The sequence below is a fragment of the Camelus bactrianus genome, chromosome 18, assembly GCF_048773025.1.
Source record: "Camelus bactrianus isolate YW-2024 breed Bactrian camel chromosome 18, ASM4877302v1, whole genome shotgun sequence".
NCBI lineage: Eukaryota > Metazoa > Chordata > Mammalia > Artiodactyla > Camelidae > Camelus > Camelus bactrianus.
In genome coordinates, this window is record NC_133556.1 from 27,260,075 (window position 1) to 27,273,037 (window position 12,963).

The 12,963-nt window shown below is 38.3% G+C and overlaps 1 protein-coding gene across 1 annotated transcript in view; it reads right to left on the minus strand.

Moving 5' to 3' along the window:
* The window catches only part of LOC105064923 (ATP-binding cassette sub-family A member 17-like), a 109,337-nt gene that overhangs the window by 24,051 nt on the left and 72,323 nt on the right, over positions 1–12,963 (minus strand). Inside the window, 4 exon segments of the mRNA XM_074346879.1 lie at positions 161–365; positions 534–904; positions 5,301–5,373; positions 10,948–11,046. Of these exon segments, the coding sequence (XP_074202980.1) occupies positions 161–365; positions 534–904; positions 5,301–5,373; positions 10,948–11,046 (748 nt within the window).

The window sequence follows — 12,963 nt, forward strand, 5'->3', positions numbered from 1 at the left end:
GAATCATCTTTTATTGAGGGTCAGTGATGAGCGTGCTTTCACACCCTGTGTTGCCAATCAGGGGCTGAGCTGCCAGCCTGGACTCTTGGTCCGGTTCTGGGTCTTCACAGAGTCCCCTGTGCCTTGCAGGGGAAGGGCACCAGCACCACACTGCCCTCACCAGCAGCAGCAGAGTGGCAATGAGGAAGGAGATGAGGTCCCAGAGCAGAGTGGAGAGCCAGAAAGTAGCCACGTAAACTCCACCGATGAACTGGACGTGCTTGGCCTTGATGGATCTCTCTTTGACTATCAAGATGGAGAAAGAGCTAGACAAGAAAGCTATTCCAAAAAGCAAGCTGATAACAAGATAATGTCCTTTAGGGCCCCTGTAGAAGACAAGATACGAGGAGAGAGGTAGCGGTTTAAGTGCAACTGCTGACAGCAACCATCTTCCAAAATAACAATTTGTAATTAAAACAAGAAACAAAAAAAGGAAGACATGGAAGGTTAAGGGAGCAGCACTGCAGTGAGGAGGGAGGAAAAGCTGCACATACTCATAGAAGATATTCTCTGAGGTCTCCAAGCGTGACTGAGGTTGAGAGTGGTTGAATACCGTAATCAAAGCCCTGGCACCAGAAAGCAACTTGGAGAGAACGTTGTCCACCAGGGCCAGTGCCAGGGCAGAGGAATGGTAGGACTGGTTGTTGAACACCGCTGTCACTATGGTGTGGTTCCCCATGTCTTCGAAGGAAGCTGCCACTATGTAGTTCTGATCAAAGACCTTGGGTTCCTCCTCGGATTTGTTTAAGAGGAACGTCTCCACGTTTAAGAGGAAACTAGAAGAGAGCAGAACATTCACATCAGGCCCAACAGGGCAGAGAGGACCTGCCTTTGGCCTCCCCTCACCCCTGGTCCTCCTGGGTCTCTATCTCATCACCAAGCCCCGCTCACATACAGAAGTGGGCTCCTCCTGACATGAGCGTGCCCTCGATTGCAGTGATCCCCTTTGCCCACAGGGTTGCCTCCTGCCCTAGCCCCATGGCTCAAAGAAAGTTTTCCTTTCTTTGACTGGAGCAGTAAAAAAAAAAAGTCTTGTCCAGCCATCTTTTAAATCTCTCTCAGCTTTGTCTACTCCCCTCCTCCCCATGGCCTTGATGTAGTCCAGGCCCCGCCACCTTTGTCTGGACTAATGGAGCTCCTTGCTTCCTATCCAGTCCCTCCAGTCTCTGCATGAGAGGACATATCTGATCATATTGCACCCACCCAATAACTTCGAGTGACTCCCCATTGCTCTTGGGATAAAGCCAGATGCCTGCACATGACCTACAGTGCCTGATGACTATCCAAACTCAGCTTCCTGTCTTTAAGTTCTAGCCATGCCTAAGGACTCACCATTCCCCATGTTTACAAATGCTCTTCTCGTGGTTTGGAATGTTCTTTGGGTTATCTTCCCCTACTACAGGTCAATTCCTGTTCATACCTTAGGCTCTTATCTCGGAAGTATCCTCTGCCCCTCTAAGGCTGAGATGTGTCTGTGTGATCACCACTTACTGTTCCTTTGCATTGTAACTAATGTCACTTTTCCATATGACCTCTGGGCTAGACGCTCATTAAGGACTGGTAATAATATTGTTCATCACAGTACTTCCAGCACACAGTGCCAGGTAAGATATATGACCCACCTAGAATTCTGGAATTTTTAGTCCTGGAAGGGACCCTCAATCATAGCAACGACAACACTGAGAATTGTATCACCAACTGAAGATTACTGAGCGCCAGTGTTACAGTGTGCAACGCCCGTGATAGGCACTCCCTCGTGGAAGCCTCCGAGGACAATGTGAGGCAAGTTTTATTATTCTCTCCATTTTGCAAGGGAGAGGCAGGGTACTGCAATTCCAACTATTTTGCTACAGGATATTCTGCATTTCATCACTTTACTAAAAAACTTTCTTAAAATTTTTAATTTAAAATAACACATGAACAGTTTTTATGGCTGAGTAGTATTCCATTGTATAAATATACCACATCTTCTTTATCCAGTCACCTGTTGATGGACATTTAGGCTGTTTCCATCTTTCGGCTATTGTAAATAGTGCTGCTATGAACATTGGGGTGCAGGTGTCATCCTGAAGTAGATTTCCTTCTGGATACAAGCCCAGGAGGGGGATTCCTGGGTCATATGGTAAGTCTATTCCTAGTCTTTTGAGGAATCTCCACACTGTTTTGCAGCAACATGGATGCTCCTGGACAATGTCATTCTAAGTGAAGTAAGCCAGAAAGAGAAAGAAAAATACCATATGAGATCGCTCATATGTGGAATCTAAAAAACAAAAACAAAAACAAACAAACAAACAAAAACAAAGCGTAAATACAGGACAGAAATAGACTCACAGACAGAGAATACAGACTTGTGGTTACCAGGGGGGTGGAGGGTGGGAAGGAATAGACTGGGATTTCAAAATTGTAGAATAGATAAACAAGATTACACTGTATAGTACAGGGAAATATACACAAAATGTTATGATAACTCACAGAGAAAAAAATGTGACAATGAGTGTGTATATGTCCATGAATGACTGAAAAATTGTGCTGAACACTGGAATTTGACACAACATTGTAAAATGATTATAAACCAATAAAAAATGTTAAAAAAAACAAATAAAATAACACATGAACATAATTTTAAAAATCAAATAATTATATGAAAATTATAATGAGAAGTAGCAGTGCTGTGGCCTACCCTTCACCATCCCTGGTAACTGCTCACCAGAGGCAGCTACTTTGAAATCTTCTAGTTGGTATTTCTCCAGACTGCTAGATACCCCATTTCTCTATTGACATCCTATCACGGAAGCAAGGATTTTGTTCTCTTATGACTATGCCCAGCCTCTCTGGTCTTCCCCTCCCCTCTCCTCCCTCTAGGGTTGTATTATAAATTTGGTTAAATCAACAGTCTGTTTTGACATTACTATGACAAAGTAAAAATTATTCACAGCTGAATCAAGCAGTATATTATGACAGGTTTCTTTTTTGGTACAGCCTTCCTCCCCTGAAGTTAATAACGTTCTCCTTTTCTCATTTGCTTAGTTTTATCCACGTCTATCACCAAGTCATCCACACACTCCCTTGATAGAAGTGTAACTCTCTTTTCAGTACATTCGAATATATTAGGAAATGTATCAGTTTCTTTTGTGGACATGTTCTAATCCCTAGAAAGACACAACTTGGTTTCATTTCTAGAAACTCTCCCTTTCCTGCCATTTGGGTTTTGAAAGATATTTTTCTGAGACTTTTGGCCATTCACTCTGACTTTAGGGAGCATCAGGTGGCCTGGAAGCACATGGCTTCACTGCAGGGAGCAATGGACCTGCTTCCTGCCCCATTCACCTTGCCTGGGACTTACTTAGCAGCTTCAGAGGAATCTGTTCTTCAGCCACAAGCATATCTGTAAAATGTTCTGAAAGCTGAGGACCCAGCCTGGAATTTGGAGAAATAAACAATGGAACAATAGTTTGAACATATGATTTTAGGGTCAGCTCCAATGGGACATTTTCCACACTTGTTTTGAAGTTGAGGAGTGAGAGGCTGAGCATAATGATCACCAGAGGCACCAGGATCTGTATCGACAGCATCATCATCCAGTTGCACCAGGAATATGTAACCCTTTTCAAGAGCATGGCATAGAACTGTTGGCAAAGAAGCCTGAACTACAATTTAAAAAAAGGGAGATCCACCATTAACATGGTCATAGATAGGAGCTGGCTGGCAGTTAAGTGGCTAAATGTCTAACAATTTGATTATGTTCAAAATTGCTTCAAATTAAAATTCATTGACCTAATTATTTGACTAACAGTTAATGGCAGAAAAAGAAGGCACATATTGGAAAGAGTCCGGAAGAGAAGCCTAAACAGAAACCAAATATAAGTATGATACAATTGTTTTTTACCTACCAGACTGGCAAAAATTTTAAGTTGATGAGGATATGGAGGAATGCCACTGCTGGTGTTTTAATTTGGTATAACGTTTTTAGAAAACAAATTGGCTGGATGAATAAAATTATTCTGATATTCACATAGTCTTCAACCTAGAAATTCCACTTCTATTAATGGATCCTATAGGCACACTTGTGTAATACGCAGGACCCATGCACAAAGATATCCCTGTGGCATTGACAGTAAATGTCGAAGTGTCTACTCACATGTACTGAGATCCCAAGATCTAGTTTTGGACCTAGAGGTGGGAGACTGTGGCGTCAGCACCGAGCTCCCACTCAGCTTTTCTGTGGTACTGCATTAGCTGGGACAGGCCAGGGCACCTTCAAGCCTCAGGTGCTAGTGCTCCCTGTTCCCAGAATATCAAAAAAATCCGTGGAAGTCTCTACCAAACAACTCCCCAAGTTTCCTACATTTGACATGATGGAGGCTTCATTCACCTCAAGCATTCGTCAAAAGGCCCTGCTATCAACCTGTCTGAGGTGGCGCCGTGAGAAATACTTCCTGGGAATAATCAGGAGCTGTTTCCAACGGTAAAGTTGGCCGGGTGGAGGCTGGATAGACGCTTGCTGGGGGTTGGAGAAGAGCCTGCTGTTCAGGACAGGCGGCTGGCCTAGATGACCCCCTAGACTCTTTCCAACTCAGAGGCTCCATGGATGGCTGCTTCCTCTTGACTATGTGATTCATAATTATAAAACAGTGAGATTAATCTCTTCACTAATCTGCGAAAACCAGCTTCATTATTTTGTAGCAATAACTTATAGATAGCTAAATCAATATCACTATATAAAATGCACGTCAATATTCTTTTTTTTTTTAGCATTAAAAGAATATTACCGGTTGCCCATGTATTTATTTTATAAGGATATATTTTTAAAAGTTTAAATTCCAAGTGGTACAATACATGATTTGTTTCACAGTGAAAGATTAAAAAGAATTAAATGTGCTTTTTGGCCAGTAGATTTAGTGCATTTATTCTTTCTTCTTCCTGGTGAAAGGAATGGCCAAGATCTTTTACTATGATTCTGGTCAGAAAACACCAGCATTCTGCCTTTGAACTGGAGCAAAGAGCATGGTTTTTGCTGAAACCCGACAGAGCCAGTCTTTAATGCCAAAAATCTGCGTATTTTTTCTTAAGTCCCTATTAAAGAATGATATACACTTATAACTGAATAGTATCATGATTCCAAGAATGAACCAAAAATCTGCTTTCTTGCATGCTTTGAAACATTTGCTCACCCCAGTGTTTGGTTGGATTGCCAGGCTGGACCCTATGGAGAAGATCCTTGAATGAAGACGTTTAATTCTGCTAGCGGGAACTCTGCTAACCACTGGCTGAGAATGGAAGGCGGGAAGCTTGATGACTTGCATATCTGTACTGGAATCTACCAACTTAATAACCCTAAGCCAAATGAAAAGCAAAAAGAAATACAAATTCTCAAAATCATAATACATTTCATTTTGTTTGGATTTAAAGAATGAAAGTCATGTAAGATTTGAAAAAAAAATAAGAATAATGAGGGAAAAAAGAGCTGCACCAAGATTATATACTGCTAGCAAGTATATAATGGCTAGAAATTTCTTAAATAGGCAACTGAGTAAGAACTGAACTAACTGACCAATGGCTTTTCCATATAACTGGGGCAATACTAGCATAAGTAGATTTCACTATTTTCCTTAAAATATACCACATGCAAATTAAAACAAAAGTAAAATATTGCTTGATATCTATTTTGTGAGCAAAACTGTAAATTATAAAATGCAGCATTGCTGACACTCCAGCCCAAGGGTTGGTAAATGAAGGCCAGTGGGCCAAATTCAGCCCAACATCTTGCTTTTGTATGGCCCTGAGCTCCGAAAGGATTTTACATTTTTAAATGGTTACCTGTTAGATGGTTATCGAAATGCCTACATAATATCCTTATTTTTTTTAATGGCGGTACTAGGAATTGAACCCAGGACCTCTGCATGCTAAGCATGAACTTTACTACTGAGCTATACACCCCACCCCCAATAACACCCGTGATTATGCTGCTATGAAGCCTACATCACCTGAAGTATTTACTATCTGGCCCTTTAAGAAAAAGTTTGCCAAACCCCTCTCAAGGCAAAAAGATATATTCATTGCTGGCAGCAGACTGTCAGGTCAAGAAACATATTTTTATCCATAGCCTTTGAGCCAGTTATTCTATTGCTGGGAATTTGTCACAACAATATCCAGTAAACTGTGGCTCATTTCCCCTCCAGTACAGTGCTGTAAAAGAGAGTGTACTAATTGTTATTTATTGCTGTGACACAGATTATCCCAAAATTTAGCATCTTAAAACAACAGTAAACATTTATTATCTCACACATTTTCTGAGGGTCAGGAATTTGGGACTGGCTTAGCTAGGTGGTTCTGTCTCAAGGTCTCTCATGAGATTGCAGTCAAGCTGTCGACCAGGTTGCAGTGTGGTCTGAAGGCTGGACTAGGGCAGGAGGATCACCTTCCAAGATGGTGTCCTTATATGGCAGTGGGCAGGAGGCAGTGGCATTATGTTAACGGACGGACTATTAGAAAGCACCAAAAGATAGGGGCTGGTTGCCAGGAGAACCAAGTGATTAGAAGGTTGAAACTTTTGAGCACTTTCACCCTATTCCCCCACTCCTATCCCCAACTCTGGCAACCATAAATCTAGTCTTTGTTTCTATGAGTTTTTGTTGTTGTTGCTGTTGTTTTAGATTCAACACATAAGTAAGATCATACAGTGTTTATCTTTCTCTCTCTGACTTATTTCACTGAGCATACTGCCTTCAACGCCCATCCATGTTTGCTGCAAATGGCAGGGTTTCCTTTTTTTTAAAGTAGTATATGTGTGTGTGTGTGTGTTTATCAATCACATTTTCTTTATTCATTCATCTGTTGGACACTTAGGTTGTTTCCATAACTTGGCCAATGTAAATAATGCTACAATGAACATGAGGGTGCAGATATCTCTCTGAGGTAGTAATTCCATTTCCTTTGGATATATACCCATAAACAGAATTGCTGGATCATATGGTAGTTCAATTTTTAATTTTTTGAGGAACCTCCAATATTGCTTTCCATAGTGGCTGCACCAATTTACATTCCCACCAACAAAGCACAAGTGTTCCCTTTTTTCCACATCCTTGCCAACACTTATCTTATCTCTTTGATGACAGCCATTCTAACAGGTGTGAAGTGATATCTCATTGTGGTTTTGATCTGCATTTCTGTAATAATTAGTGATGTTGAATATAGAACATTTTTGTATCTGTTGGACATCTGAATATCTTCTTTGGAAAAATGTCTGCTCAGGCCCTTTGTCCGTTTACAAATCGGATTTTTTTTTTTTTTTTTTTTTTTTTGCTATTGAGTTGTATGAATTCTTTATATATTTTGGATATTAGCCCCTTATCAGACATGTGGTTGCAAATACTTTCTCCTATTAAGTAGGTTGCCTTTTCATTTTCTTGAGCATTTCTTTTGCTCTGCAGAAGTTTTTATTTTGATGTAGCCTCACTTGTTTATTTTTGCTTTTGTTGCTTGTGTTAATCTCCTCCCCTTGATTATGAGCTAAACCTAATGACTAACTTCTAATGAACAGAATATGGCAAAACTGATAAAATGACACTTCCAAGATTAGATTACAAAACGACTATAGCTTCCACCTCCGTCATGTTCTCTCTCTTTATCTCTTTCCCTGATCATTCTCTATCAGGAAGCCAGTTGCCATATCACAAAGCCACTCCAGCAACCTGGGAAGAGTCTTACGTGGTGAGGAACTGACGCCAGCCAACAACAATAGGAGTAAGCTTGGCAGTGGATCCTCCCCAAGCTGAGCCTTCAAAGGCTACAGCCCTGGCTCACAGCTTGACTACAACCACCTTGCAAGAGACATTCAGCCAGAACGACCCATCTACTTGCTCCTGGACTCCTGATCCACAGAAACTGTGAGGTAATAAATGTTTGTTGTTTCAAGGCTGCTAAATTTTAGGGTCATTTGTTATGTAGCAACATATAATGAATACAAGTCACACACAAAAAATGAGTATAATGGATGAGACATGTGAAAGGTAAAAATCATGTATAAATAGTAGTCCCAGGAAGAATGGAAAGAGAGGATGAATCTGAAGAGAGACTGGTTGAGAATTTTCCAAAACTGACCAAACTAGCAAACTACAATGTGAAAAGTGGTAAAAATCCTAAGCAGAGAAACATAAAGAAAGCCACACAAAGGCACATCACTGATCACTGTAAAAATGCTGAAAACCTAAGATAAACAATAATAAAAAGGTAATAATAAAACCTAAGAAAAACAATACTAAAACAGCCAGAGGTAAAGGACAAATTGCATTTAAAAATAACAATAATGCTGGCAGCTGACATCTCAGTGGACATACTGGAAGTCAGAAGACAATAGAATGGAATGGATAAGCAAAAAACAATCTCTCTATATAATGGAGTACTATTCAGCAATAAAAAGAACAAAGTACTGTACATGCTACAACATGAATGAACCTCCAAAAAATTATTCTAAGGGAAAGAAGCAAGACACAATAAATACATATTGTATGATTTTCTACATATAAATCCAAATGATTCCATTAAAAAAAACCCCAACTTTATTGTGGTATAATTTCTGTACAGTAAATTACATGTGTTTCAGATGTACAATTTGAAGCATTTTGATAGATGTATACACCTGTGGAACCATCACCACAATCAAGATACCTAACAATCCCATCTATCCCCAAGAGATACAGGTTTCAAACTCCCAGTTTATCCCTTCTTATGAAATGGTCAGAATTGGTAAATATATAAAGACAGAAAGTAGACTACCGGTTGCCTTGAGCTAGAGATGGGAACAAGGAATGTTTGCAAGTAAACATGAAAAATCTTTTCAGAGTGATGAAAATGTTCTAATATTGGATTTTGGTTATGGTCACACAACTCTAAATTTATTAAAAGTCATCAAATTTTCCGGTATGATTTAATTATTAATGCTACAGTATGTAAATTATACATCAATAAATCTGTTTTAAAAAGAAGACAATAGAATTGCACTGCAGAAGTGTTAAAAAAAACCTCTGCCAACCTAAAATTCTGTATCTAGGAAAAATGTTCTTCAAAAATGAATGCCAAAAATATGGCACATAAAAACTGACACTTTATCACTAGAAAATCCACACTAAAGGAAATGGATATTGTTCAGGCAGAAAGAAAATGGTCTTAGATGGAAGCTTTAGGGTGAATGAAGGAATAAAGAACAATGCAAAGGGCAAATATGTGTGAAATATAAATGAATATAGGTTGCACAATAAAGTATTATGGGTTTAAAACATATACAAAATTGAAATAGTTGGACCAAATAGCACATAACTCTGTAAGTGGAATAAAAGGAATTTAAGTCAGGTATGTACCTTGCATTGCCTAGAATACGGTAAATGTAGTTTATTGTAAACTTTAATAAGTTAAAAATGCACATTGTGATCTTAGGACAACCACTAAGAGAAGAGAAAAAAATTACAAATTTTAAACTAATAGAGGAGAAAATATAAAGTTAAAAAACCTCACTAAATCAATCCAAAAGGCTAAACAGGAAATAAAAAGAATGTGGAATTGGTAGGATAAATAGAAAACACTGAGCAACATGGTAGATTTAAAACCAGATGAATTAGAATTTTTATTAGTTGTAAAGGACCAAAGCTTCTACTTAAAGCTAAAGATAGAAAAATTAATGTTTTTTGAAATTCCAGCTATACACTGTTTATAAGAAATACATCTAAAATGTATGGCTACAGTAAGATTGAATGCAAAAGAATAGAAAAGGAAAATATCCTTCAAAAATCATACAGAAATAAAATCATTTCCAGACCAAAAAAACCAAGAGTATTTGGCACCAGCATAAAAACAGTAACGGACATGGTACAGAATATACTGCAGGCAGAAGGAAAGTTATCTGATAAACATGAGGAAAGAACACAGAAAGAGGTTAATATGTACATGAACTTAAACAACCATTGTCTTCTAAAAACAACAATAATAATGTTCTGTGGAGTTCAAATCAGAACTAAAATATAAAACAACAGTGTATAAGTTGGTGAGGGTGGGATGTGTGTGAATAAAATTAAAATGTTCCAGGGGCTTAGTATTTTCCAGGAGCAAAGTAAAGATATTAATTCACCTGAGATTTGGATAAATTACATATGTGTATCTCAATATTTAGGCTTACCACTAAAAAAATACAATAAGAATACATAATTTCTGACTAGTATGGGAGAAGGAGAAGAATACAGAATGAGATAAAATAATCCAAAAAAGGGAGAGAATGAGCCATACAGACTAAGCAGCACTAGTAGAAAATATAAAATAAAATGATAGATATAAACTTTAATATATCATAAGTAATACTCATAAATAGCTTACATATTCTATTTAAAAGACAAATATTACCAAATTGGATAAAATAACACTTAATTATTCCCCTTGCCACTTTCTGGCCTAGTGTGGTCTCCTGGGTAGTTTACCTGGAATGTAGTCTCAAAGCCTTCCTAGCATTGAGCCAGTATCCCTGCTTCATGACACTCAAAGAACTTGATGGATGAATCAGCCAATCCCAGAGCTATCCTACCTTGGGAAACCTTTTTAAAATGAAACAGCAGGACTTCCCAATTGTTTAAACCAGCTGAGTTAGGATTATCTGTTACTTATAGTCAAAAGCATACCAACTGATACCATGTCTTTTGGGTTTTTCATTCCTAGAAAGTTCTGTTAAAATTACATTTGTTGAATGACACTACATTCAACATTTTCTACATTAACCAATATGTCTATCATTGGAAGTACCAGTAACAGGTTGGAAGACCATTCAGTGAGGATGTTACAAAAAGGATTCAAGTACTGGGCAATGTTTAGATAGATGACCCTTCCAACTCTAAGATTCTTGGAGTCTATAGTTTTGTACTTGTTTACCAAATGAAGATTTCTTCCATAGTGGTGACAGAGACCCCAAAGTTGGCAATGCCCAGCTCTTCCTGCCTCAGTTCCAAGTCTGTAAATAGAGATTCAAACCTGTAAGGGAAGAACAGTTTTATTTCTCAAAGGTGGAAAGTGAATCCCTCATTACCACCCTTGGCTTTCTACAGAGGAAAAAGCATGGGCTATGGAGTCAAGAAGATATCTGCTCAAATGTCAATTCTGTCCCTCTCTAGTTTCACAACTCTGAACTTGAACAATGAGGGTAATAGCATTTACTTCAAAAACTTTCTATAAAGATAAATCAAAGACACACCTAGCACACTGAAGATGCAAAGTAAATATTAATTCATCTCTTTTTTTGCGTAAAAAGGAATAATACTATTTTAAAGTGCTTACTAAATGCCAGGGGCTATTATAAGCCCCTTTCCATGTATTAACTCTGGAATCCTCTTAATAGCTCTTTGATGACAGTGCTGAGAGGTTAAGTAACTTCCCTGAGAGATCAGCAACCAACTGGACTGGGAGCCAGCCACACCTACTAGACTGCCCACAACACTCAGCCCACCACAACAGAAGAGCACGCATACCCCACATAGGAAGCACCCATAAAGCATATAGCTCTGGTGACCAGAGGGGAGTGTGCTGCTGGGATGCATAGGTTGTGATGTCCCCTAGATAAGGCCACTTCTCTGAGATGAGGAAATGGAACCAATCTATCAAATACATAAAGATATAAACAGCTAGAATTAGGCAAAATGAAGTGACAGAGGAATATATTCCAAATGAAAGAACAAGATAAAACTCTAGAAACAGAACTAAGTGAAGTCAATATCTGATAAAGAGTTCAAGGTAATGATCCTAAAGATGCTCAAAGAATGCAGGAAAAATATGTATGAAAACTGTGAGAAGTTGAGCAAGAAGTTAGAAAATATAAAGAAGAACCAAACAGAGATGAAGAATACAATAGCTGAAATAAAAAATACACTAGAAGGAACCAACAGTAGATTAAATGATACAGAGAAATGGATCAATGAACTGGAAGACAGAGTAATGGAAATCATTCAAGCTGAACAGAAAGAAGAATTTTTAAAGATGAGGAAGTTTAAGAGACCTCTTGTACAATATCAAGTGCACTAACAGTTATATTATATAGGTCCCAGGTAGAGAAGAGAGAAAGGAGCAGAGAATGTGTTTGAAGACATAAACACTGAAAACTTCCCTAACTTAGGAAACAAAACAGATATTTACATCCAGGAAGCACAGAGAGTCCCAAGCAGGACCAACTCAAAGAGGATGACATCAAGACACATTGTAGTTAAAAAGGCAAAATTAAAGATAAAGAGAGAATATTAAAAGCAGCAAGGAAAAGCAACAAGTTATATACAAGGGAACTCCCTTAAGGCTATCAGTTGACTTTTCAGCAGAACCTCTGCAGGCCAGAAGGGAGCAGCACAAGATATTTAAAACAAAGAAAGGGAAAAACCTTCAACCAAGAAAACTCTACCCAGCAAGGCTTTCATTCAGTTTGATGAAGAGATCAAAAGATTTACAGACAAAAAGCTAAAAGAGTCCAGCATTACAAAATTAGCTTTACAAGAGATATTAAAGGGACTTCTCTAAGCAAAAAGGAAAGGCCATAAGTAGAAATACAAAAATTATGAAATGAAAAATCTCACTGGTAAAGGCAAATACACAGTAATTACAGGTACAAAGCTATTAGGAAGGTTAAAAGACAGAAGTAGTATAATCACCTATGTCCGCAATAGGTAGTTAAGGAATACACAAAACAAAAAGATGTAAAATATGGTGTCAAAAACAGCAAACATTGGGGAGGGTGGTAGTAAACTTGCAGGGTTGTTAAAATACATTCAAACATAAGAGACCAGAAAATTTGAAATAATCATACATATATAGAGAACATTCTCCAAGATAGGTCACATGCTAGGCCACAAAACACATCTCAGCAAATCTAAGAAAACTGGAATCATATCAACCATATTTTCATACTGT